Source organism: Peromyscus leucopus, chromosome 10, assembly GCF_004664715.2.
Source record: "Peromyscus leucopus breed LL Stock chromosome 10, UCI_PerLeu_2.1, whole genome shotgun sequence".
NCBI lineage: Eukaryota > Metazoa > Chordata > Mammalia > Rodentia > Cricetidae > Peromyscus > Peromyscus leucopus.
This window is the reverse complement of record NC_051071.1, coordinates 59,200,021-59,227,213: the sequence shown is the minus strand read 5'-3', so window position 1 is coordinate 59,227,213 and position 27,193 is coordinate 59,200,021. Positions and strand designations below refer to the sequence as shown.

Below are 27,193 nucleotides of genomic sequence, written 5' to 3'. Positions count from 1 at the left end.
ATGGCATATCACCTCACTACATTTATACCAACCTAGACTTGCCCTGTGAAGGAGATATTTAGAAATGGCACATTATCCACCAAAGCCAGCTACTCCAGATAAACCTAGACTACATTAGTTACTATGGTGACTCAAGAAGACCTTTTATCTCACCTTTTATTATCAAAGATCTTTCATGCAACATAAAGTAAAAGTCAGATAAAGACTTCCAGAAAGAGATAAGAGAACTTGACTTGGAAATCAGTGTCTTGGTGGCGGTTCTTCTGTGACTCTGCCAGCCACTGGCTTTCTCTAACTCCTTATCTGTAAGACGACAGGCATAGCTTGGGTCATTATCAAGGTTTCTGTCCCATGCTAGCCTTTGTCCAATTAGACACTAGTGTAGTGTGCTGCTCAATGACACATCTGTAACTCTCCTTGTCTGCAGACTGCAGCGAAGATCTGTTTCACTGCCACACAGGCAAGTGTCTCAACCAGAGCCTCGTGTGTGATGGGTATGATGACTGTGGAGATCTGAGCGACGAGCAAAACTGTGGTAAGTAGCATTGATTCCTTAAAGGGTTTTATTAGAAACCACAGGTCTTTAGGACCAAGAACACATATCTGTCTGTTCACCAAATGAATAGAAGGTTGCAAATCAAAACAAACCTTCCCTTTTCAGAAAGAAGACTTTATCTGACCACTGGTCTGGGCCGTGTCTTCTGCATCAGCACCCTACTTCTAACGGTCATACTTAGGAAATGTTAAGGAAGTAGAGTGGAAAGACAATGGGATTGTTAAAGTGCTAGTGTTTTTCTGGGTCCTGTTCTGTTTATCCTCTGGCTACCACAGGCTTATCTTTGGATTCTGAGCTCCTGAGCAAATCTTTGCTGAGAGATATATTACAAAGTATAACATGTGACCAAGGCTCCCACCCCCCACAGCATATGACTTTAGCAACTCCCTGTGTGATATATTCGCCAAAGGTTAGGTGAAAGATTGGTTTTATGTGCAAATGCTGATTTCTTGTTTTTCCAAATGTAAGCCTTCCATTGTAGGAACATATTTAATTCTGCATCATGTCTTTTGAATCTAAACCAACAAAATAACTTTTGCTTATTGATCGTTATGACTTGATATTAGCTTTATACTTTAGGCAATATATTATTGACAATAGGGAATTTGTAATATGTACCAAAGGGCAATCTGAAATGAAGACAAATATTGGACAATGGCCAACATTTGAGACTATTTAAAGGGATGCTAGAAAGGATTAGAGGGTGAGGCAAAGAATGTCTTGGAGTGGGAAATTTGGTAGTTTCTAGGAGTGTTGTCTAACTTCCCCTTACTGCATCCATAAAATATTAAAAACTCTAGGTGTACAATCCACTAACTAATTATTAGATATACATAGGACTGTCTAGACTTGGGACAAAGAATGGGAGACAATTGCCATCTTGTCCATCCCAGAATCTAGTGTGAAGAACCTTTTCAGTTCATCTAGTCTACAGCCCTTGCTTTCCCAATTAAGTAACAACTAGGAGGTTGGGAAAGTGCCATAGTATGTGGATTTTAAATGATGGGTATGTTAGTAGGTAGTGTACATGTATAAAAAAGGATTGTTAGTACCATCGGCCTCTGAAAATAAGCAGATGTTACAAAGTCTATGCTTTCAAGATTTCTTCATTAGATAGCAGAAATCATAGTCCTCCCTTGGACCAGTCTCTGTTCTGTCCTCTGTCTCCAATGGACTGAGCATGGGTGGATCTCCTGGTTCCCACCCAAGCATCCTCTCTTGTGGTTTCCTCTTTTCCCCACACCATGCCTTCCATATTCTCTGACTTACTCCTCTACAATACCTTTTATGATCCACTGGTGCTCAGAAGGATATGGCAATGACCACATTCTTGGAGACACATGAAACTTTCTCATTATTGCATTTGCTATTTGTGAACCCTTATCTTTCATAGAACTGTTATATTTATGTTACAGTACCCCTCAGAGAAAAGCAGTCTATGAATTATTCACTTTAAGAGAGGAAACTTGCTACTTAGTAAGCTCCCCCACTTGCTACATTCCAGGAATGTGTGGGTTGGGACAGAGTATATATCCAGATGCAAAGAAATCATAAAAAAAAATAATAATGGTTTTCCTTCCTTGCCTAGCAGTTCTTTCAAACATGAACTATAGATTAGGATAATCCAATAGAAAACCCAGGCTTAGCATCAGGAGGGATGCCATAAGAAGACACTCATCTTTCCAGCTTGCCAGAGAGATGTTGTAATTCTTAGAAACACAGCAGGCCTGTTACAGACACATCAATCAGACATCTGCATCCCTCGAAGCTCGAAGTTTACTTCTGTTCTCTTGACTCACTGTAAAGTTGTAGTTTTTTTTTTTTTTTCCTAAACAAAGGAAGCGAGACATGCCAACAATTAGGACACCTGTCCTGAGAAACAGATGGGTCTTTGCCCACAGGAGTGTGGACCGTGGGGCGTGGCCTGTCGGAAGGTAGCATGCGAAATTGGCCGGAGCCATCCTAGGAACATCAGTGACAAAACTGAAGCAACGGAAGTAGATTCTCTTCAACTGGAACTGTGGGCACACGTCTAAGTGTTTCTGATGTCCGTTCTCCCCGACTTCATGATTTTTCCTTCTCTCTAGATTGCAATCCCACGAAAGAGCATCGCTGTGGGGATGGGCGCTGCATTGCGGCTGAGTGGGTGTGTGATGGGGACCACGACTGTGTGGACAAGTCTGACGAGGTCAACTGCTGTGAGTGCCCTCCCGGCCCCTGCCACCGGAAGTCTCATTTTGCTTGTTTTTCTTTTGGTTCCTGTTTAGACTTGTACAGAAACCAAAGTCCGTTATGTCAACAGCACTCAGGGAGGATGGTTGCTTAAGCTTTGGTTCTATCGATCTGATTCTGTCTTCCGTCTATGAGAGTAGCATTCAAGAGGTGTGAGAACAGTATCAATACAGCTCTGACCTCAAACCCCTCTGCTCCAAAGTCCAAGTTTAAATTGGCTGATCTGGCCCAGCAGTGTCTGCTTTTTCTCTTGCTGCTCCTGTATCCTTCATGTGTCTGGGAGTTTTCCAAAGGCAATTCTTTTCCCAGAGACCAGGGAGTCCCCCTTTCTCTGCAAATTATATACGAGCAGCCAAGCCTCCAAGCATGTTCTCAGGGGCCGTTTGTGGGAGAACATGGGAGAAGTGCCAGAGAGAAGGCAGCCTGTGCCGATCCTATAGCAACACAGCAAGAGTGTGATAGTGATTAGCATTTTATAGCAGGCTATGTTTCTAGATACATGAAAACTTGTTTTTACATCAACCTATAACAAGCATGCTTGTTAACCATGTTTTCCCTCTTGGAAAACATGCTATCCCTCTGAAGACACAAATAAAAAAAGCCAATAGTAACAGTTACATCAACTGTTGAAATAATACAACTGACCTGAACTGATTAAAATGACGTATCTCACTCTATATATTTGAACAAAACCTTCTAGTTCACTTGGTAGAAAGGGTTGGCACACAATTTCCCCATGGTGTCTGCATTGACATCAGGACCCTGCGTGAATGTCACAGTCTGAGGATGGTCAAGCTCTTTTTATGGAAACGCGTGGTACTGTGCTTAATCCGTCCATGTCTTCTGTGCTTTAAAGCAATTCTAGTTCTTGTATAAAACATAATGCAATGTATATGCTCTGTATATAGTTGTTATATTGAATCGTTAAAGAAATAATAATAAGAAAAATACTCTATACATGTTCAGTACAAATATATTTGCCACAATATTTTTTTTTATTTGTAATTAGCTGGATCTGTAAACTTAGAACCCATAGATATTGCACATGAAGTTGAATATTTACATATCTTATACTTAGAGGCAAAAATAGAAATGTAGATAACATAGTTTATATTTCGACATATGAAAAGCTGTACAAAAAGCTTCATAATCATGGTACCTGTCTTTCTCTTTCCCTGCTTAATTTGAAGTCCTTGCTCTGTAAGCCAATGGGACAGAATGGCTGTATTAAAGTACTGGGGAGAGCAAGGCACCAAATGAAACACATGTGGTGAGGACCCTCCATTCACCAAGTGGGTCTTAATGTTAGATGGCAATTCAAGGAAGACTTGGGTCACATGACACATGGGCTTCTGATGCTTTAAAATGCAGGAACTATAGAATTTTGAGAAATCACAAGAATCAGAAAGCTAAAGGTAACCAGACACCCCTCTTTCAAATACCAGTAATAAGTTAGACACTGAATACTCACTGCGTAGTATGTTTTCTGGGAGTTCTTTCAAGCACATTATTTCATTGGGTTGTTAAAAGGAAGCTGTGGAATGCAAGGTCTGGTGTAGAGTCAGACAAGCTTGTCCTCATAGTCTTCCTCTACCTCCCAGCAGCCTTGTGACTGAGGAATGAGCATCGCATTCTCTGGACTTCAGTTCCCTCATCTGTAAATAACAGCTCTAACATCTGTCTCAAAAAGATATGAACTTCATGTATATGACACACCTATCGCAGTTCTTGCCACAAAACACACCCCTTATAAACTGCAATTTTTTTTTAAATCATTGCCAGTATCATTGAAAAGACTCAGTTCTTGATAAGTGCTCTCTGATAAGGAAGAGAAAGTTTAGAAAGAAGGAAAACCCTCCATTCCAGAAATTCTTGGAATGAGGGCGGGGGGGGGGGGGGGAAGTAGTGCTACATTTGAAATAAAGCAGTGCCACATCCATTTGAGTAACCATAATAATCATTTGTTGGTGGTACTTGGTAAATGGGCCTTGTTTGTATGATCAGTAAGAGGCATCAATCAATAAGGTGACTATCCTTCCGGCCTCCCCCAGCTTGTCACAGCCAGGGCCTGGTGGAATGCAGGAGTGGACAGTGCATCCCTGGCACCTTCCAGTGCGATGGAGACGAAGACTGTCAGGATGGGAGTGACGAGGAGAACTGCAGTGACAGTGAGTATGTCCCCAGGGTCCCCAGGCCCCCAGAGCATCCTTGGATTGGTGGATCTTTCTCTGGGGGAACAAAACAGAGCATCTGGAAGTTGCTTGGGCAGGATTTCCATACAGATGATTCCGGATCTCCTGGTCACCTTTTCTCTTGGTAAATATGGAATGCTTAAGCTGTACAGGCTGGAGACTCATTTCCAAGGCTGCAGGTTAGAGATGAAGCCACACGCGCAGATTCTGTTGCGTCTTCTATGGGGAAAACCTAATAAAGAGAAAACTTCAGTGTGTAGCATGCAATTAAATGTGATTAGATCCTCCCCAAAGAAAGAATTGGCTCATGAAATTAAGTGTGACTGCATCCTAATTTGGCTATGTTCAGAGAATCAGTTTAATGTTTCCCATTGCCAAGCAACAGACTTAAATATACTTTAAAGGAAGAACATAAAATCCATGCATGAAACTTAAACAGAAAAATGGAAATTAAGCATGTTGGGTTTTAAATATGATCATTTCTGTAATAAAAAAAGCAAGTTCCACACTGATTATTTTATGATCTGATTTGTATGAAAACCTCCCAGCATGGGGTTGACGGAATACCCCCAAACTCACTAACTCCCCGCCCTTATCAGTTTGTATGGTACCAGCTTCACACAGTGGGAATGGGCAGGGGTATTGCACCCTGGTGCTGAGCTTCAAGCCCCAGGCTACTGCTTGCTATCTGGGTGGCTTTAGGTGAGTCACTCCACTTTTCTAGGTCACAGTTTCCACATCAGCTCAGGTGATAAGTCCTGTGTGGGACAAATGCCTGGTAAAAGCCAAATAAATATTGCCTGTTGTTACACGGCTAACATGGGGTCATTTTTCTCCTGGGAATTCAGTCTAACAAAACAGCCGACGGAGCTCGCAGTCTCATGAGATGAGTAGGCTTATGCTCGGTATCCAATTGTGTAGTACGAGCTGCTGTGCTTCTGTATGCCGGGCAGAGAGCCCCCAGAACAAAATTTATGATGGAGATGTACTAACATGTCAAGCTGAAGAATGAGAGGTAGTCTCAAGGAAGAGGGGAGCTCAGAAGAACATGGTGGACCCACAGCACCACATGACACTACATGGTCTTGAAGTAGGAAGTGGAAGGTGTGTGTAGGCTACAGAGTGAAGACCATGTTGTGAGTTTTTCTACAGCTTCTTTCTGTTGCTTTTCTGCTCAGAAAGCCCTTCTCTCCTTCTCATGATAACTTACCCCACCTGTGCAGGCAGCTTGGCCCTCCTGACTTAGTCCACTTCAACTGTTCTTGATAAATACCTCTGGCAAAGCCGTGTTTTCACAGCCTGGTGAGGTGCTGCTCATGACAGCATCCGTGTTAGACTTTGAGATTCACAGAGGTAGCCATACCTGTTTGTGTAGCTGGAAGTTTTCCTGTGTCCTGCTCTGTCCTGCAGCTGCTCAGACCCAAGTAAAAACACAGAGGCTTATATCAATGATGAATTGCATGGCCAATGACTCAGGCTTCTCGCTAGCTAGCTCTTATACCTTAATTAACCCATTTCCATAAATCTATACTTTACCACATGGCTTGTGGCTTACTGATACCTTTACATCTTGCTTCTTCTGGCAGTGGCTAGCAGCGTCTCCCTGGTCTCTTTTCTCCTCCCTTATTTCTCCAGTTTGAATGCACCACCTCACCTTATTCTGCCTCACCACTGGCCAAACAGCTTTATTTATCAACCAATCAGAGCAACACATTTTCACAGCATACAGAATGACATCATCCATCACATTTGTTTTTCAGTATTTGGTTCCTGGCTTGTCATATAGGCTTGCCACAAAGCAGGCACTTAATATTTGCTGAACTATTGAATGCATGATGTCCTAAAATGTCACAAAGATCTTACACTTATGAAAAATGTTTAAAGTTGCCTTGGGGAAAAAAATTGCCCCAGTAGCTTTAAATGACAACAGTGACATCATTTCTGCAAGGTGACAATACACAACATTTTCACACTAGTGGGACTGGAGGAAGAATTCCAGTATAATATGCAATGCCTTAGAAATATGGATAAATATGATTGTATATGTACATATATGTCTGTTTATAGTCAAGAGTGCAAGATATTCTGGATTCCAGATGCCATGTCTGAAAGTAATTGACCATAATAATGGGGGAAAGATGGAAAGAGAATGGGTAGCAATTTATGACTTTATCCATTTAATCTACAAATGACCAGGAAATCAATAGCAAAAGCAGTTTCCTCTCCACGCACCTTAAGGAGAAGCCATCAGGGCAAAGGCTGCTGCCGCTTTGGAAAGAAGAAGCCCTGATCTTAGTCATTAGAGCTCAGCTGACGATATTTTCCAAGGATACTAAAAGGATGGGTAGCAGCTGTGGAAGACTTGCACTATGATACAGGATCCTTGAAATACAGCATTCATGTTGCTGCCCTGCTGATTACCAGGGAAGGCATTTTCCTTAGTCTGGAGAGTTGGGGGCAAATGAGTGTTAAGAAGTCATTTACAAACCAGAATGTCAATATCTCTAGATTACCTTCTTGCCCTTACATCATTTGTACTTTATTTTTGTGAAGTTTAGGCACGTTTGTAAAAACAGCGTACACTTTTCCCCATTGGAAGCAACCATCTGTTGTTTTCTTTAGTGTGGTTTGCCTCGTTTTTGATAATTTGTATGGAATTCTTTTGGCCACTGGGCTGTATTTAGTTGGTGAGATGATGAACCCAGAACATACTTATTCCATATGTGTTCAATATTTGGGGCGGGGGGTGAGGGTGGGCGCGGAGACTGGAAGGGAATTAAAGCTGTGTCACCCTACAGCTCCAGGAGGCATTCTTAGTCTTTCAGATGGAGGGTTGGGATTGGCAGGTAATGAAAGCTGCTGGGCTTTTCCCCTTCCACAGGTCAGACGCCATGTCCAGAAGGAGATCAGGGGTGCCTCGACAGTTCCTGCCTCGATTCATGTGCTGGTAGCTCTCCGTGCGACTCAGACAGCAGCCTGAGTAACTGTAGTAAGTACAACAGCTGACAGGGACAATCTTTGTGACAGACTGTATGTTCAGCCTCTTCCTACCTCATTGCCATAAACTACTGAAGTTTGGAATCGCTCCAAAAAAGTGTGTGTGTGTGTGTGTGTGTGTGTGTGTGTGTGTGTATATATATATATATATATATTTGCTCTTTATTTTGTCCAAAGGTTGCATGTGGTAGCAGAAAAAGAACCAAAATGGTCTTCATTAACTAAATAAGAAACAAATGTGTGGCTGTGGAGGGGCCATCAATCCACATTGCTTAATGTCATTACCACCACTTTCAACTCAACATCAGCTCCTATAAATTATTTCCATGGCTCCATCTGCAGGCAGATGTTATCTTTCTTCTTTTTAAAGCACAGCTTCCAAACTGGCGACTTCATCTAAGAAGCAGATAGGAGATTCATTGAAACAGTCACGTACAGTTTGGGCAGTCTATTCTTGCAGTAGATGCGTTCTCACTCTTCCAGATACATTGGTGAATGATAATGGTCTGGGAATCATTGCGTTAATATGTTTCAGGGACAGTGCAATGACTCCAATGACAAAAGCAGGTGGCTGTCTCTAAATTATTTTCCAGTGAAGATTAGCTGAGGAAAGACTGAATGGGCACCAGTGAGGAGTATCAGATAAACTCCCATGGGAAATTTTAACTGTACTAGAAAATTTCCAAAGACTGATTTTTAGAAATGATTTCTTCCTCCTGAACTCACTTAGTATACCACACTCACTTTCATGTGGGGTAATTAATTGTTTGTTCTATCTTCAGCTTGGGGTTAAAAACTTAGAAGCAGGTCAGTCAGCTTTCATATATCAAAAGAGATTTCCTTCCTATCATGTACCCTCTCCATGAGGGACATTAGAAGCTTTGAGGCAGTAGACAGAGGGGGCAATGGACTTCCAGTGGCCTTGTGACATTTGAGGTAAATTTTATCTCTGACTGGGATATCCCAGGATATCAATGCTCATGATTGCTAGGAAACTATCTGGCTACGTGGAAACCCCTCATCTCTCTATAATTCTCATATGAGGGGACTGTTTCTCTTATGTATTATATTAGCCCATCTTTTTGTTGCTAATGACGCAATACCACAGACTAAGTAATTAACCAAGAAAAATTGTTTATTTTGTTCACAGTTCTGGTTCAAGTTTGAGGGGCCCCATATGGCCATGTTCTTTTTACTGCTAGAAAATCAGAGTAGCATAAGACATCCTATGAAGGCACAAAGGAGATATCCCCTCCCTTAGCAAAGTCCCCACTGCTCAGTCATGAACTCATCCCTGATGTTCTTATCACTTCCTACATGCCACTTAGAAGCATCATGGTCTGATTACGACTCTTCAGTTTTAATACCTCTCAACGGAATTAAGCTGCATGATTTCAGCACAGACACATTGTAATACCATATGAAAGAACAGCAGATATTAGTCTGACCATTAAGAAAGCATCAGCAGGGGCAAGGGAAACAATTAAGATTGTAGAGTGCTTGCCTATCATGCATGGAGCCCTGACTTCAATCTTTAGCACCCATATCCCCTCATGTCCATAATCCCAGCTCTTAGTATGTAGTAGCAATAATATTAGAAGTTTAAGGTCATCCTTAGCTACTTGGTGAATACCTGGTATATATGAGACATTGTTCCCCAAATAATTTTTAGTAATAAAACCAAAAGAAGATACACTGACCACTTTCTCTCTCAGTCAGCCATATCCAAACTACATATTTGCATATAAATATATATGTGGATGTGTTCTGGATTCATTGATTCTATCATTTTGTTTTGCTTATATCACAATCATGTCTGGATCTTTTTTAAAGAATGATTTATTTTTATTTTCAATTTTTGGATGGATAATTTTGAAGTGTGACAGTCATGTCAAAGATATGTGCTCAGTATTAAAATTTTCAGTGTTGTTTGACATGGAATGACACTGTTTAGACCAAAAAATGTAGACAGGGAAATGTTAGCCCATGTCACATATGGGGAGAAGGGAAACTGAAAATCCTATTTTTCTCTACATTTGAAACACTTCAAAATCTAAAAATTTAGGGGCTAACCATACAGCTCAGTGGTTAAAGCACTGGCTGTTCTTCCAGAAGACCTGGGTTTGATTCCTAGTATCCACGCGGTGGCTCATAAACATCTGTAACTCAGTTTCTGGGGATTCAGTACCCTTTTCTGGCCTCTGTGGTCACCACATGCACACAGTGCACAGACATAGAGGCAGGCAGAACACCTATACATATTAAATATAAACAAACAAACAAATAAAGAAATAATCTCAAAGTTTTTTTCCAAAATCTAAAATTTAGAGTACAGTATCATCTTACAAAAAAGAATCATAAGAAGGGCGGGCAGCTGGCTCTGGCTTATACATTAAGTAGAACTTGCAGTAGGTGCACAAGGTCCAGGTATACAACAGGAAGTGTCCTCTTTAAGGGAGAAAACAGGAATCATGTCCCTAGCTTACAGGAGGTAACTTCGAGCATGGAGGATGCCTTGTAGTCTCCTGACTCACGTTTACCATATTGTTCTTTCCATGTTCTTTCCACATATGCTTTCCCTAGCATCTCCCCAGCTCCTTGGTTCTCCATGCACATCTCCACTAACTCCTTCCCATACGCAGCAAACACTTGAGGATCATGTATTCTGAGTGTCAGACACTGGGCCAGGTGTTGGTTCCTCACTCCTTCCATTACTGAAACCTAACTTCCAGCTACCTCTCAAGGAGCCCCTGGGTGGATTATGTACATGTGCTTGGTTCTCTGTACAGATGGTCAAGTAGCACATCCTCTTGTAAATTGTTCACAGACAGGGAACCGTGATTATTTGACAGTGCTTACCATCATTGACATCAATGATGTTTCTCTTCTTAGCCCTCACTTCTCTGATGATGTTTATTTGTTCCAATCGGAGCTCACAAAGAGAGAGCAGGGAATAATAGATTGGAAGCAAGTCATTCAGAGCAAAGCTTCTTATTTCTTCCTCCTCTTTTCCTTCCCCTCTTTTTTTTCCTTTTTCCTTTTTTTTTTTTTTTTTTTTTTTTTGTGTGTGTGTGTGTGTGTGTGTGTGACAGAGTCTCACTATGCATCCCCACATAGCCTGGAACTCTCTATGTAGACCTGGGTGGCCTTGAACTCAGAGATTTGCTGAACTTTGCCTCCTGAGCCCTAGGATTAAAGGCACATACCTCCACACTTCTTTTTCTTGTTCAGTGTAAAATTATACCTTAGAATATGGAGGGAAAATGAATGAGTAGACACACAGATGATGAAATATATCACTAAAGCTCATTACTTAGCATTGTGAACAGTACTGTTGGGTACTGAGGTTGTGAGTAAAGAAAGTTGATATTCGTTTTACAGAGCCAACACTTCACCAAACTTTCTTGGATTCTAATCTCTGAAGACACTAGTGCTTGCCATCTCATAAAAGTTACACAGCTCTTCAGTGGTCTCTCAAGATGCATTGGGTGGGATGCAGTTCTCAGGATACTTTAGATGACTTCAGTGGCTCCAGTGTGAAGCCAAGGTTGACAATGACTGCTCTAGTGGTCAGCTTGTGACTTGGCTACATGGATTTGTGCTCCTCTCCTCTGACATTGGATGTGGAAGATTTTCATATTTCTCTGTATATTTTATTTTTCACTAGAACAGTGGTTCTCAACCTTCCTAATACTGCAACCCTTTCAAAAAGCTCCTCATGTTGTGGTGACCCCCAACTGTTGCAAAATAGAATATTTGTTTAACTATATAAAGATGTTTTACATTTGTCTGGGTTGCAGGATATTTATTTAACTATGTAAAGATGTATTGCTTTTATTTATTCTGCATGTGTTTAACTACGTAAAGATTTGTTGCTCTTTTACCTTGCCTGCCTAAGGCACCTGATTGGTCTAATAAAGAGCTGTATGGCCAATAGCTAGTTAGAGGAGGGATAGGTGGGGCTGGCAGGGAGAGAGAAAAGGGGAGCCAGCCCACGGGGGTGGGGAGGCAGTCCACCAGAGTCTAACCAGCCAGGGGCAGGCCAGCCAAACTTGGAGGAAGCAGGAAAGCAGGATGGACAGTATGTAGATGAGGTAAATGAGCCTCAGAGCAGCACATAGATTAATAGAAAGGGATTAATTTAAGTGAAAAAAAAAACTATCTAGAAACAAGCCTAAGCTAAGGCTGAGCATTCACAATCAATAACAAGTCTCTGCATCATGATTTGGGGGCTGGCAGACTAAGAAAGTTTGTTATGCCCAACCATAAAATTAGTTTCATTGCTCTTCATAACTGTAATTTTGCTACTGTTATGAATCATAATATAAATATCTGTGTTTTCAAATGGTCTTAGGTGACCCCTGTGGAAGGGTCATTTGACCCCCAAAGGGGTCAGGACCCACCTTGGGGACCACTGCACTAGAGAAAGCCTGTGGCTTACTTTTCATTACCACAAATGCCTAACATTACAAACAAAAACCTCAAGTTTACATCACTGTGCATGAGACAATGTATTGAAAGGCTCAATGCATCAGAGGAATAGCTTTGAAGAGCCTGGATTATTCTGTCCATGCCTGCCTGGCATCCTGACATCTATCTCTGCCCTGCAGGGAGCGAATTGCAGACGTAGCTTTGCATTGGGGGTAGGAGTAGAGATGATGTTTTTACAACACAGAGAAACCAATCTATCACTTTCCTGTCATAGGATGTAATCTAGGCAAAGGGGAGCACGAGCTGGAAAGAATCATTCCCATGGTTATCTATTCCTCTTTGTACTTACTTTCATCAAGACACCATGAAGCCTGGTGTGGTTGTCATGTCCCTGGGTATTTTCCTGTGTTCCTGATGTTCCAATTCCCTTTACTTCAACATGGCCACTCACCTGTTCTCTTACTTTACCTTCTAATGCTCTTATTGAACACTGAAAAAGAGGAAGGACGGGATAACTTTGCCCTAGATAACTTCCTTCTCATCTACAATTTCTTGCCTGATCTTGGCAAACTCCAATTGGAAGAAACAAATAGCATGGGCCTATGATCAGGAAGCAAGACATCAAAATGGCCAAGACTTCGGTTCTTGGTAGCAAATAGTAGATAGGAGGAATGGTGTCTTTCTACAAGGGTCCCCACCTGCCAAGTGAGTAGATGATGAACTGACGTATTAGTACTGGGTTGACACAACGAGTTAATGCATCAAGGCGTGGGACATCTACAGCTGGTGACATCACAGTGAGTGTGTATGTGGGGGGTCAGAAACCACATGGCTGCTGAGGAGAAAACACAGCTAAAACACAGCTGCTGTCTAGAGTCCCGGGAAACACACACAGCCTAGGCAACCCTCCGGTGCGCCACCCCAGTTCAGGAAGGAGGGCAGGCAGGGCTCTTCTTTAGCTGCAGTAGGGGCGTGCAACCAGCAAATCCAAACTGTGTGCACTCGGCGGGGCACACGTCTGGCTTTTCAACAGCGAACTGTGAAGAAAAACAAACGATGGAGAGGGGAACCACAAGTTTGCAGCTAATTAGATGACAGGTTCCCGACACACAGGCGAGCTTGCGCTGGAATGTGACGGTAAAGACAAGGCAGACAGTGACAACCGTGAGACTCGCTTTTCCTCTGGGAAGAAAGGGGAAGGTTGAAATAAGACAGGACCTAAGGGGAGTGGGGGAGGGGTCTGAGTCTTTGCCAGAGCGCCCTTGCTTGTAGTCACAAGGATACTTACTTTCTCACAGCCCACAGACTGATATAAACAAAAATGATCAGTACAGGGTTAGAGCTTGCAGCAAAGGATGTCTGATCAGTGTGACTAGATGTTGAACATGTCATCTTTTTCCTGTAAATGGTCATGACTTAATACCCAGTTTCCAGGAACTTTACAGCTCTGCAATCCTGTGCAGTGCACAGCCCCGTCTTTATGCAGGATTTAACAACTCTTGCTGCAGACTTTGAAAATGAGCTACCATAGACTTTAAAAACAGATATTTATTAAACCTTATCTACAGTCAGGGACCTGGTAAGCAGAGAACGTATAGAGAATTTAGGCTCTGGACTGGCCATTCTGTGCTAAGTAAGCATCCCTGGATTTGTGACATGATCGCCCTCTAGTGACCATTTCAAAGTAAGCTCGATGTTCATGATTAAACTGTAAAAGTTTACTGATCAAAGATACCAGATTGGAATTTGATGAGTATCTAAGGGTCTAACGTGTTCAGCAATCTGAAAAGACTGCCTTTTAAGGGAACAGAACATAAGATCCAATCCTTACCTCATTCAATAAAGATCTACAGCACAATGCGTGCTCATCACGTAATCTTTTCATCACCCTTGGCGGTGAAACGCTGAAAGTTACATTTCGACAAATCAAAAGTGACACATTCTCCTTACGTCAAAACAGAGAGAAATTACCCATGAGACATGAGATGATATCTATTCACCACCTAACTAAAATATACGGATAAAAGGTTAAACCTTGGTGGGGTGGTAAAGGGAGAGAGAGAAAGGAAAGATGTGTGAGAGAAAGGATTGCCTCAGACATCTGTGAATAATGCCAGTCTGTCAAAGTGTAAGTCTATTAAGGGAAGGAAGAAAATTTTCTCTGGAAATTGAAGATGTTTGTGATAGTCAATGAAGCCTGTAATATGAGCAACAGGGAGACTAAGAGGAAGGGTATGAGTCTTCATTGGCAAAGGCAAACACAGACCTCTGTGTCTGTAAACACCTGCGTGTATGAATGTGAGCAGGGAAAGGAACAGGTGGGGTTTCAAAGTCTTCTAAAGACTCCGAGAGAGGCAGGGAGAAAGAGGAAGGGGGGTTAATGAGATGTTTATGCATTTTATGTTATGGTTAAAAAGAAAATATTTTAAGAATCTGAATACAATATTTGTTTTACTCTGAGCAGATAGAGTAAGTGACTGGAGATTAAGTGGCTTAAACAGTAGATATTTAGATCCCACAGACCCAGGGTCTGGAAACTTGAGGTCAGGTGCAAGCATAGCTCAGGCATGGAATCTTCTCAACCACAGAAGGCCAATTTCCTTTTGTATCTCATATGCCAGAATGAGAGAGAGATTTCTCTGAGATCCTGGATGTTGGGTACTGATCCAATTTTTAAAGATGCTGTTCTTATGACCTAGTCACCTCACAAGGGCCCTGCTTCCCAATACCATCACAATGGGGTGAGGATTTGAGCTTATGGCTTTGAGAGAATATAAACACTGGGTTCTTAACACCCTTCCTTCATAAATAGAGGTGCCACTGAGGACCAAACCTTTACCTCCCCTGCCTTCTTGTCTTTCCACCTCACTTTGTCCCCAATACAATGCCAGTTTCCTGGTGTCCTGGCTTCCCTAGGAAACAGAGAGTCCTAGCACATCTTGTCCATGACATCTTTAATCTAGTCAGCCCCTCATGAATATTATATCCACAAAACTTTCATAGTCTCTAGATTGATAAGTACTTTTGAGGCTTATTTTATCCCAGTCCTTATTAATCATTTATTTGTATCATCCACTTTTCAGACAAAAAAAAAAAGGTAAGATTTGAATAACTACTCAGAATAAGGCATGGAATCTTTAGGGTGCCAAGTCAGTTTTATAACACATGTCTAATTAACTCTATGACCTCAGGCCAATGGTATAACCTGCTGCTGGACTCATGAAGGGGACAGAGAGCCTCCACGACCTTCCCTCAAACCAGCTGGAACCCACCTGTCCTCAGCGGCTTTTATTGCTCTTGGTTATCTTGTGCTGTCCCTTTGCACTTCTAACATTTTGATCAATGTCACCGTGTTAGTAAATTCAGGCTGCAATCACACAGTACCATAGGCTATGAGACATAAACAACAAACCTGTGTTCCTCCATTCTCTGATGTCAAGATCTAAATGTCATTTCTTTAAACTCTGAGACTGATGTAGGGGAGGCAAGAAGGTCAAGGAGGAATACAGCAGGGTGTAATGAAGAGGAGCACACAACATGCCTGTAATGCCAGGACCCTCACGCTCTTCAGGAAGCGCAGGAAGAGCCTTGAGTTGGGAAGGTCTCTGGAAGTGGTATTATGTAGGCTGAGATCAGCATGCTGGAGAAGGGATGACTTACTGAGGAAGACAGAGAAGGACTATGTCTGGAACCAAGTTCTAGAAGTACATAGTAACTGGAAGCATGGCCCAGCTGGGTGAATGATACCAGGAAAAGACTAGGAAAAGAGGCTCGTATGGACTGCATGAGGACATATCCTTCAGGAATTATTTGGGTTGCAGGGGGCATGAAACCAACCATAGCAAAGATCTGCTGATGCCATAGTTACAGACTGTAGTTGAAGAATAAAGTAAAGCCTTAGATTCCAAGCTGACATGTTTGCCGTTTATCCTCATTAGCAAGAAGCATCTAACAGATCTCAGCCTCTTCTTAGGCTAACAGTATAGCCTTAGCTTTAACTCCATTGGTCAGTAAGAAAGCATATGCTCAGAAATTGTCCCATCACCCATTTAATTAAACTCATTGATTTTTTAAAAATGTCTGTGAAGATAATGGGGCTTATACTATTTTAGAAACAATGAATAAATCAGCAGGAAAAGAAGGGAACTGAACAAAAGACTGAATAGTGAGTCATTTTTAGATGAAGTTGAGTCAATCTAAAAAATGATGAAGGGCTTTCTCAGTGTGTGTGCTGGACATGATGCTGGCAGTGTCATGCACAGAAATGAACATGTTTGTCATGGCTCTTCTGGAGCAAGGTTTTGAATTCCAGAGCAACCTGAGCTAGAATATAAACAAAAATATAGAGCAACAAAACAACCAACCAAAACCCAAAATAATAGCAAAACCCAATAGATACTATAAGACTTAGAGCATCATTAATGTTTTCCAAAGTTGGTCCATGTTTAATTTTATAATTCTCTACATCGAGAATGCTGCCTTCATTTGCATAAATACATAGTACAAAACAGGAGAAGTATATTTAGGACTTTCAGAAACTGGGAATCCTAATCTCAAGATGAACTTCACCGAACAAGTTTTCATGAAATGCAAGTCAGCCATTCAAACAGTAATAAAAACCAAATTCTAACACAGCACAATCTGAACATACACTAATTTGATACATCCTGAAGAAAGATGGAAAATATTGTCTTTATTTCCTATTATTAAATCATTCTGCTTCTATAAGAGATGAAAACTTGTATATACAGCGAAAGCACTGTACCTCATAACAGACGGTATTCCGGGACCTGAGCCGAGGTGTTTCATGCAGCATTTGATGTACACAATGTGCACTGTAGAATGTATACATCATGTGTTCAGAACCAAAGCTGCAGTGAAGTCACACAATGCAACATTTGCAAGTGTCAGAAACACCTCAGATTCATTATGTGCTTTATTTTGAATTACATTTTGGCCACTGTATGTTCAGAAACCTTTTTTTTTTTTTTTTTTTTTTTTTTACATTATTTTACAGCTCTCATGCATGGTTGGTCTCAGGACCCGGAGTTTTAGAAGTTATGATCTAAATCAAGTAAAGTAGACTTTGAGAGTGGAAAGTTTAAAAAGGTTGTTTTTAATATTCAGATGTGTATGTGTTTTTTCTTAGGTCAATGTGAGCCAATCACTCTGGAACTCTGCATGAATTTGCCCTACAACCATACACATTATCCAAATTACCTTGGCCACGGGACTCAAAAGGAAGCGTCTATCAGCTGGGAGTCATCTCTCTTCCCTGCACTTGTTCAAACCAACTGTTACAAATACCTCATGTTTTTTGCTTGCACCATTTTGGTTCCAAAATGTGATGTGAAAACAGGCCAACGCATCCCCCCTTGCAGGTAAAATAATGGACTATCTACATGCTATCTCAGAGAGAACCAAAAGAATACAAAGTTGAGTTTAGACTAAATAAATATTGTCAAGGACTCTGAAAGTTAACAAATTCAAAAGATAAAGAAGTCAGAAGAAAATGAGTATTTGAGTAAGAATTCATCCTTCAAGCACCAAACATGGAAGGTGTTAACTTCCTTCTATGACAGGTCACGTGCTTTTATCTGTGTTCTGATTTGGTGGATCACAAAGTATCCTCTTGAATGTAAGTTAATGTTGGGGTTCTGCTCAGTAGCAGAGCATCCTTTAGAATATATGAGGCCCTGGGTTGGATCACTAGCATCCTAAAGCAAAGCAAAGCAAAACAAAACAGAGTGTGAGGGAGCTAAGGAAGGAGCTGTGTCTGCCACTTTGTCTGGAAACACTGATGTGTCCATTTTTTAGATTAATTAAATGTGTTCTCCATCAGTGTGTTGAGGATGCTGTCCTGTGATAGTCCTTACAGGTCAGTGTGACTCCATAGGGAGATAGGCTAGACATGCGCAGGAGGGACAGTGATCACATCACTGACATTTTTCTGCTTGTCTGAATGAAAGTAAGGCAACATCTCAAGAACAGAGCTTAAACCTTGGGTCTGAACAATATCCGAGAACCAGTACTATTGCTGTGGAGTCCATGGTTAGCGTCAAGTCTTCTCTAGCCGCTTTGTGCTCTTAAGACAAATTACTCAGTCTCTTTGGTCCTCAGGTCCTTTCACTGGTGAAGTAAGTATTTTGTTTGTTAAGTTTTGTTTCAGTGAGAGTTCAAGAAAGGGCTGTGAAGTTAAGTAAATGCCGAGGCTCCCGAATTGGATGAAAGCGCTGTGCTGACTCGTGTAGCTATGAAGATAGCACATGGGCTCAATTGCTTGGTGGCAGCTGTGTCCCCATCTGGGACACATGTTAGAGGTGGTAGTCAGAGAATGTGCATATCCAAGATGACAATCCCAGAAGTCACCGTTGCTACATTCTGCAATGCTGTCTTGCAATCAAAGGTGGCTATTCGGATGTACTAGCCTGAATGTGAGAGGTAACTTACAGAAACCATATGTTGGGAGCAGAAGTCACATGGAGCTTTAAGAAGAAGAAATAATACCAATATAGTAGACAGATGGGAAAACAATAAATTTAAGGCTGTATATCAAGTGGATGATGAAGTAGGGTATCTCTAGAGTCAGGGCAGGAAACAATAAGATTTCAGAATGACTCGGGCAGCTGAACAAATCATACAAGATGAAGAGAGTAAAATTTAGTGTTTGCTTGGACAAAAGTAATTCTGAAAATTTTATAACATGCCCAATGAAGTATTGTTAGAGTATCTACTGACTGCATATTGAAAAGTTATTTGTAAATCTTACTCTGTTTTTCCTAAGCAAGGTCAATGATGATAGTGAATTGCTACTTTGAACAGGTTTTCCCAAGCTGTGTTTGATTTTCTTTTTATATCTATGTAAAATTCCCCTAATGCTATAACTATAGTTATAAATGTATATCCATATTGAATTTTATGGCTTAAATTTTATAACCTAAAATGACTGGTTGCAAATGGTTCTGAGATATTGAGTGAACTTGTTGATAAACTTCTTTTGGTGACTTTAATTCTATTTTTTTTTAGCTTTAATGATATATGTCTTTCAATTTCAGTGACAGCAATAGGAATATTTTGATATGTATGCATAAATTTATTTCATTATAACAAACTAATATGCTCCTAAGATTATGAATTAATGCGTGGCTGCTTCTGCTGAGTCTGTTTACTAACCTTAACACTTAATTTTTGAGTTACACATCTGAAGATAATGAACCTTACTGAGCCTCCCAGTGTTACAAAAGCTTGAAGATTATTATATCTTATGTTCAAAATCCCCCTTGACTGAGGTTATACCATCATGGCAAGTGCCTACCACTGAGGGCCACACAGATTTTGATAAGAACTTCCTTGAACTTCTGGGGTTGCTATTAGTATTTTCATTTTATAGTAAAACTCAGAAGTGGTAGAGTCAATGGTTACCTTAAAATGACAGCTACCGCTGAGTTTGTATATTTGTTATATATCTAGCAAAACTCTAATCCTGAATTAGTGCCTGAATAATATTGAACTTACCATTTTTTTTAAACTGAATATGAAAATGGCCCATATTCATTATTGTTGAAAATTCCAAACCTAAACTAGAAATTGAGTTTTATCTTTAGAATAAGCAAGGAAGCAGTATTGATAGAAGCTGAAGAAGGGGAAACAGAGGCAGAGCCCCTGTAAGCCAGCGTAGCACATGAACCCTCCACCCCACTACTCATCAGAGGAACGCTCAGCTGGAGGTTCTTGTATTTGCTCATGGTCCACGGTGACAGATGATAGGAACTGATATTGGGCATTCCTCTGCTTAGAACCAAAGGCTAGAGAATGTTGGCCTGAAACACACTAAAGTAGAAAGCCAACGGGCAGGGGATCTGAGTCTTGAAGAGAATTTCAGTTTTCTGTTTTCAGTGCAGTCTCTCTTGGTGAAAGCAGGTGGGTCCTCTTTGTAGGGGTATTGATTGTTTGGGTTTTCTAAGTGCTGATTATTTATCTATGCACGCCGGTAGGTTTCTACACACTTCCTTATACCTGCAATCCCACATAGCTTTAAAACCTAACTGCACTCTAAGCATACACTTGCAGTGGAGCTGGATGACTTCTGACATGTTGTCTTTCTGCTCACAGACCCCTGTGTGAGCATTCCAAAGAGCGTTGCGAGTCTGTTCTTGGGATTGTGGGTCTCCAGTGGCCTGAAGACACAGATTGCAATCAATTTCCAGAGGAAAATTCAGACAATCAAACTTGCCTCCTGCCCAGTGAAGATGTGGAAGGTTAATGTTCCAGTTTATTCTAGTAGGGCATCTAACATGGATGAACATGTCAGCCAGTTTTTGCTGTCTCTGAATTAGGAAGGGTTGCTGTTGGCTTTCTATTTAGTTATCAATTAGACTTCATAGGTGAGTTATGCCAGAAATGATTTGATCACCCTAGAAGGCTCTGGCATGCATGTATCAGCTGTTATCATTGCTATCACATGTAAAATAATTTAAGAAATGAAAATGAACTCAGAGATGAGCTTATTCATCCAGAAATGTCCCACTTTATGCATACTCCACTTACAGAACTGGTTATTTGTAGATGCTGTTTTAATCTTAGGAGACGTGAAACTAATGATAAACCCCAACCCTTGGTTCTTCCAACTGGAAAAGCAGTGTAGGATTATGAATAGGAAAAGTAGATTTGGGGACTGGCCCATCAAATGAAAGATTAGAACCTCTGGGAAGATGGGATCATGGACTGCACCAGGGATTTCAGGCTCAGGCCATCATTAGGTGTCCGTTCAGAAAGGGAACTAGTTATCGCAAAGCACAGATGCTAAGTGCTGACCTGGAGAGAGGGTACCAAGGGTGAAGGAGAGGAGTGGAGATGAGCAGCGGGAAGAAAGCCAAGTGAACTCCGGGTGCTTCAGCGGTGTGAGGCCTGTCCTATCTTCAGTACTTGCCCGTTCTCAACACCCCAACTGGAAACACAGGTGTTAATTGATGTCTGTGCAATTCTGTCCACTGAGAGCAGCCCTGCTTTTTGACAGAATGTTCTCCGAGTCACTTCAAGTGTCGCTCAGGGCGGTGCGTTCTGGGTTCCAGAAGATGTGATGGTCAGGCTGACTGTGATGACGACAGTGATGAAGAGAACTGTGGTAAGTGTGTGAGACAGCTTTCATATGTGAACGGCTGCTTGTTCTAAGAGGTGGCATCCCATCTAAGGCTAATGCGTTTTCTCCTGACATCAACAAGCCATAAGGCATGAATTGATAGGATTTTTCTACTAAATTACACTTTAATTTATAATAAAGTTATAATTTATATCCTTAATTATATATAGATGTATATACATCTATATATAATAAGAGGAAAAGGTCACAAATGTGAGGAACCATTTTTGTTATTGAATTGCAAAGCAGTTGTTATTTGGTTTATGGGAAGAATAATGATGTCTTGGCATTGCCTTCAAGGGCTGCTAATCAGGTATCTGCATCCATGAAGACAGTTTAGGCAACAATGATCACATTTAATTGAGATTCATTTTCATGCCCCTATCGTCTTTGCCTCTGTTGAAACAGATAAAACTCTGCTTGATACTTTTTCTCTTGAGACCCAGAGTCACCCATGGAGAGGCTGAAGATGTCACTGGCAATTTGAACACAGCCAGTCTTAGTTCATTGTCCTGAAAACCGTAGTTCTTGTAAGCTGAGCGTGTCCAGGGATCAGAACACAGACAGTGCTTTTCAACACACAATGCCCGCCATACAGCAGAATGATTGAAGTGTTATCTAACAGCTAGCTTGCTTGTGATTATTTAGTCTGTCATATCCCAAAATAAAATTGACACTTTATTCATTGGAAGCACATACAGCAATATATCTTTTGAGATCATTTCATTCCGTTGGCTTTTGAAGTATGAAATATTGCCTTCCCCCTCAAAATGAATTTTCATAGTGAATGTTGTCCTCCTGGTCAAAACAAAATGCCATAAGCAATCAACTGAACCACTATCAGCTACCATAAATATGGACACGCACATCACATCCTCTGGAAGATTACAGCTGTCAGGATGATGGTACAGAGGTCAGTGTAATTTTGCTATGGAGCAATATTTAATAATTTGAGAACTTACTATCGTTTGTGAGCTTTCTATAAAAAGTGAAAATAAGAAAAAATTCACCAACTGTTACATCAGTAGTGTTTCCAGAATGTATTAGATTGTTCACTTAAAACCTTGGCTGGGGTGTGGTATTCTAACATATAATTTAAGAGAGATTGTCTTAGATTATTCAAAGGGATTATATGACTCTATGGAAGTGACTCCATTTTTCATGGCTGACTAAATGTTTGGCAAGTGCTTAGTTTAAACCAGAATGGGTTATGCTGCTTGGGGGTGCACACCTGAAATCCCAGACCTTGGGAGGTGGAAGTAAGAGGTTGAGAGGCAAAGGTCTGCTGTGGGACGTTCTGTATGGCAAATGTGTTGCTCTGATTGTTAGTAAATAAAACACTGATTGGCCAGTAGTCAGGCAGGAGGAAGTATAGGTGGGACAAGGAGGAGAAGAATTCTGGGAAATGGAAGGCTGAGTCAGAGACACTGCCAGCTGCCGCCATGACAAGCAGCATGTGAAGATGCCAGTAAGCCACGAGCCATGTGGCAAGGTATAGATTAATAGAAATGGATTAATTTAAGATATAAGAACAGTTAGCAAGAAGCCTGCCACATCCATACAGTTTGTAAGCAATATAAGTCTCTGTGTTTACTTGGTTGGGTCTGAGGGGCTGTGGGACTGGTGGGTGACAGAGATTTGTCCTGATTGTGGGCCAGGCAGGAAAACTCTAACTCTTTAACTATACAGTGAGTTTGAAGCTAACCTGGGCTGCTACATGAGGCCTTGAGTAGAGAAAACAAAACAAAACAAATAAAAAAAAAATCATCCTGGCAAGAATAAATGGTCTTCAATCTAAAATACATTATGAAACACAAATTCACAGTACTGTAATATAGTACTTAAATGACCCCAAAATATCAAGATGTTAGTTAAATAATAAGTTTTCATAAAAATTTTAATCTTACAATGGACAGGATACCACAACGATAAAATAAACTAAGCTTTATTTTATTTTCAAAATATCATATCTAACATTGACAGCTCTGCTGTAAAAAGTTAGAAATGGATGAGAAATTAATTCATTTGGAGCTAAATTGATTGTTTTAATAGTAATAATTTACATGAGAAAATTTGCACTGGGTTTTCCAAAGTGACCCATGATGGACAAGTTCCCCTTTGGCATGCTTGCATGCGCTCAGATGGGCTGTCCAGTGTGCTGGGAAGACACATCACTGATGACCACTAGATAAAGAAGTCAGATTGTCAGGCCCCAAGTGACTCTGGGTACATCATCCAGTTTATTCTCTGCTGTTAATCTCTCTTTTCATGTGCACATAGGTCCATGAGGAAATAGAAACAGGGAAGTTGGGTTACATTCCGCCTTTCCCCTTGCTCTGACTTACCCTATGTCTCTTGCATTTAAGGCACTCAGTGCTTGAGACTTCCTATCATGAATCCACAGTTCACATGGAAGTTTTAACAACACTATTGGGGGTTCTCTTCAAAACAACACTTACTTTAGTTGTGAAACATTCGACATGACAGGAATTAAACTGATTGTGTATTTCTTTAGCAATTTTGTATCTGGAAATGTGATTACCAAAGCACACAAATTATAGATGTGCTTTCAAAATCAATGTGTGAGAACTTAGCAAAGAGAATTTGGCTCCTAGTGGGCTCCTGCTCTCATGATTAAATTTTTTTTTTGTTGCACTTGCTAACATAAACAAGCACTGAAAAGTTTGTTACTATTCAGCATTTCAACAAATGCTTGGAAGGACTGTGCAAGCCTGAAAGCATCACCAAAGAACTGACTTATGGGAAAGAAGCCCTGGAGACATGGAAGGGATTAGCACATTTGGCAGTTAGTAGAGAAGCAATTCCTCATCTTACAGGTTGATAGTTTGTCAGTGATAAAAATATATAACAAATCCATATACATTTACACTAGTAACTTGATAAACCAAGTTTCAGCATAACACTTTCTATGAACCAAACAGTGGGAAACAAACAGGCCTGAACAGAGAAGCAAACACGAAAGACACAAAGAAAACAGCAATGTGCTGAGGACCATGTCTGGACCCATGGCCCTACCAGCCAGGGTCTGTGTTGAGGTCCATGGCTCCTGTTACCATTCAAGGCCATGAGGTTGCCCAGGGTCTGAGCAGCCACCTGAGGCCATGTTGGAATCCAGGGACCATGCTGCTGCTGGGCCCATGATGATCTGAGCGGCCTGTGCTGCCTCCTCAGGCCGTGGTGACATCTAGGCCCAAGCTGCTGTGGCTGGCCATATCTGGGTCCCTAGCAGCTAGGGGCTGTGTTGATGTCTGTTGCCAGTGTTACCACATGGGTCCATGTAAGCCATGTGTTGAACAATATGTTAAAGTACAAGGGCCAAGGGCCATGCTTAACTGGCCCTGCCCCCTCACTGGCCAAGAGTGAATCCCCTCCCTTCAATCAGAGAGCTGGCACTCCCCCTTGCTGGCCCTGGGATAATGGACCCTGACAATCCGGGCATGGGAGAGCTGGCCCCACACCCCTCATAGGACAGCTCCCCCCCACACAAGTTGGGAAAGATGGCCGCAACCCTCACCATGGGTGTGAGAGAGCTGGTTCTGCCACTCATCTGAGGCATCATGAGGTCAGCATCCCGACGGACCAACTCAGCTACCACCCAGGAACACATCAGGTCTTTGAGTTGGCACTCCCCAACATCTATCCCATCCATGACCTGCTGGCACGTGTGAAGGGGCTGGGGAACCATAGCTACAGAATCTCCATGGCTCAGGGCAAGAGCAGGATATCTGAGAGGAGTTTTGGTGAGGGTCCAGCATCAATGGTGTGCCAGAAGACAAAAGCCCTTGAACCAGAGCAACAACACAATGAACGTTTGCAAGTGAAGCTATTTGGACAAAAGCATCTACATCATGATACCCAGCAGCTCCCAATGCCACTGAGATGGATGAAGAGGCCATGGAGAAGTGGGAAGGGTGGAGCAGCAAAGTGGTTTTTTTGTTTGTTTGCTTGCTTTTTTGTTTGTTTTAGGTTTTTTGTTTACTATTCTTATTTTTTTAATTTTTATTATTTCTTTTTAAGTTTTCCTTTGGGAAGGAGATGGTATAAGGGTGAAGGGCAGATACAGAAGGACTGGGCAATGAGTGGGATTGGGGGGCACAATATGAAATTTCCAAAGAATCAATAAAAAGTTATGCTATAAAAAAAGAAATCAGCAATGGGATTCTGTATTTGATTTTTAGATGTCAGGCTTTAACATTGACTGTGTAAGGCTGAAGTTTGCTTTCATTAAGGTTATGACCAGTCTGGGCGAGCTATTTATAAATGTGGTGGTACCTGTGCAGACAGTGACTCTTCTCAGTGAGGCCATGAGATGAGAATATGGCTTAAGCAAATCTTTATATCTAATGTAAAAATAAAATCTTGAATTACCCAAGTATAGCCTAAAGCTGTTGCTGGAGGGCTTCTCTCCAGGTTCCCCAAGCCCCGCAGTCCCACAATCCATGTATAAAATAATCACTCAGATGCTTATATCACTTATAAACTGTATGGCCGTGGCAGGCTTCTTGCTAACTGTTCTTTTATCTTAAATTAACCCTTTTTATAAATCTATACCTTGCCATGTGGCTGGTGGCTTACTGGCATCTTTACATGCTGCTTCTCCTGGCGGTGGCTGCAGCATCTCCCCCCTCAGCCTTCCGCTTCCCAGAATTCTCCTCTCTCCTTGTCCCATCTACTTCCTGCCTGGCAACCTACTTCCTGCCTGGTCACTGGCCATCAGTGTTCCATTTACATAGAGCAATATCCACAGCATAAAGCTCTATGAAGTATCCTAACTCACCCATATCTGTTCTTAAGGAGTCTTTGCTTTTAGAACAAACATTGAACACATACTTACATCAAAAATGTTACTTTGTAGACAAAGTGATTTCTTCACAAATAATACTATCTTCCACATGACAAATGCTATGACCTTTCATTTTATTTCATCTCTTCTCCCCTTCTTTTCCTCTAAGAGGTATTTGGTCGTACAAGCTTTTCTAGCAAAAGAAAATGTACAAAAGGAAGCATTAATGCTCACAGAATACTCATTTAGGGTTGGAGAATGTGGACAAACCGTAGATGACCAATGCCTCTTGTTTGTACTATTCGTGAGCACACACTGCTGAAGGCCTTACACCCAGTGATCTCTTCCTGTGTTTGTTTTTATATTAGTCCCTCCCAAGAGTACAAATTCTTCCTTAGCTCCAAAGGTCTTCTTGCACCAGGCTCCTTTCTCTCATCCTCCACTAGTGTAGTGGTTTCTCCAACAATAGCACAAAGTCAGACCTGTGTTTGCTCTGCTCTCTGGTGGAATAAGAAGTTAAGGCTATTGGACAGGAACTGGGGCACTTGGCCAATTTCAGGGTCCATTTTGAATCTCTAGAGGACATCATCTTCAGAACATTGTAGTTAAGGTTGGCTTCCTCTGCTAGCTGAAAACTCCAAATACCATGACCATGAGTTCCTCGAATCAATGTCTGGGCCTCCAGATGAGTGGCCAATGAAAGATTCTCACCATTTATCTCTAATATATTTGGGTGATGAAACACTCTAAATCTAATTTTAGCTTAGTAAAATTTCTACTCTGGTGGAGCGTTTTGATCGTTGTTTTGAATGACCATTTTTAACAGTGAGGTTTTTTTTTTT

General features: G+C 41.3%; 1 protein-coding gene across 2 annotated transcripts in view; it reads left to right on the top strand.

Annotated features, from left to right (window-relative positions):
- The window catches only part of Corin (corin, serine peptidase), a 220,968-nt gene that overhangs the window by 154,763 nt on the left and 39,012 nt on the right, over positions 1-27,193 (top strand). For both annotated transcript variants that reach the window (XM_028861320.2, XM_028861267.2), the window contains exons 7-13: positions 428-535; positions 2,644-2,754; positions 4,840-4,956; positions 7,862-7,969; positions 17,558-17,789; positions 20,521-20,666; positions 21,425-21,532. In XM_028861320.2, coding sequence (XP_028717153.1) covers positions 428-535; positions 2,644-2,754; positions 4,840-4,956; positions 7,862-7,969; positions 17,558-17,789; positions 20,521-20,666; positions 21,425-21,532 — 930 coding nt within the window. The remainder of the gene's footprint in view (positions 1-427; positions 536-2,643; positions 2,755-4,839; positions 4,957-7,861; positions 7,970-17,557; positions 17,790-20,520; positions 20,667-21,424; positions 21,533-27,193) is intronic.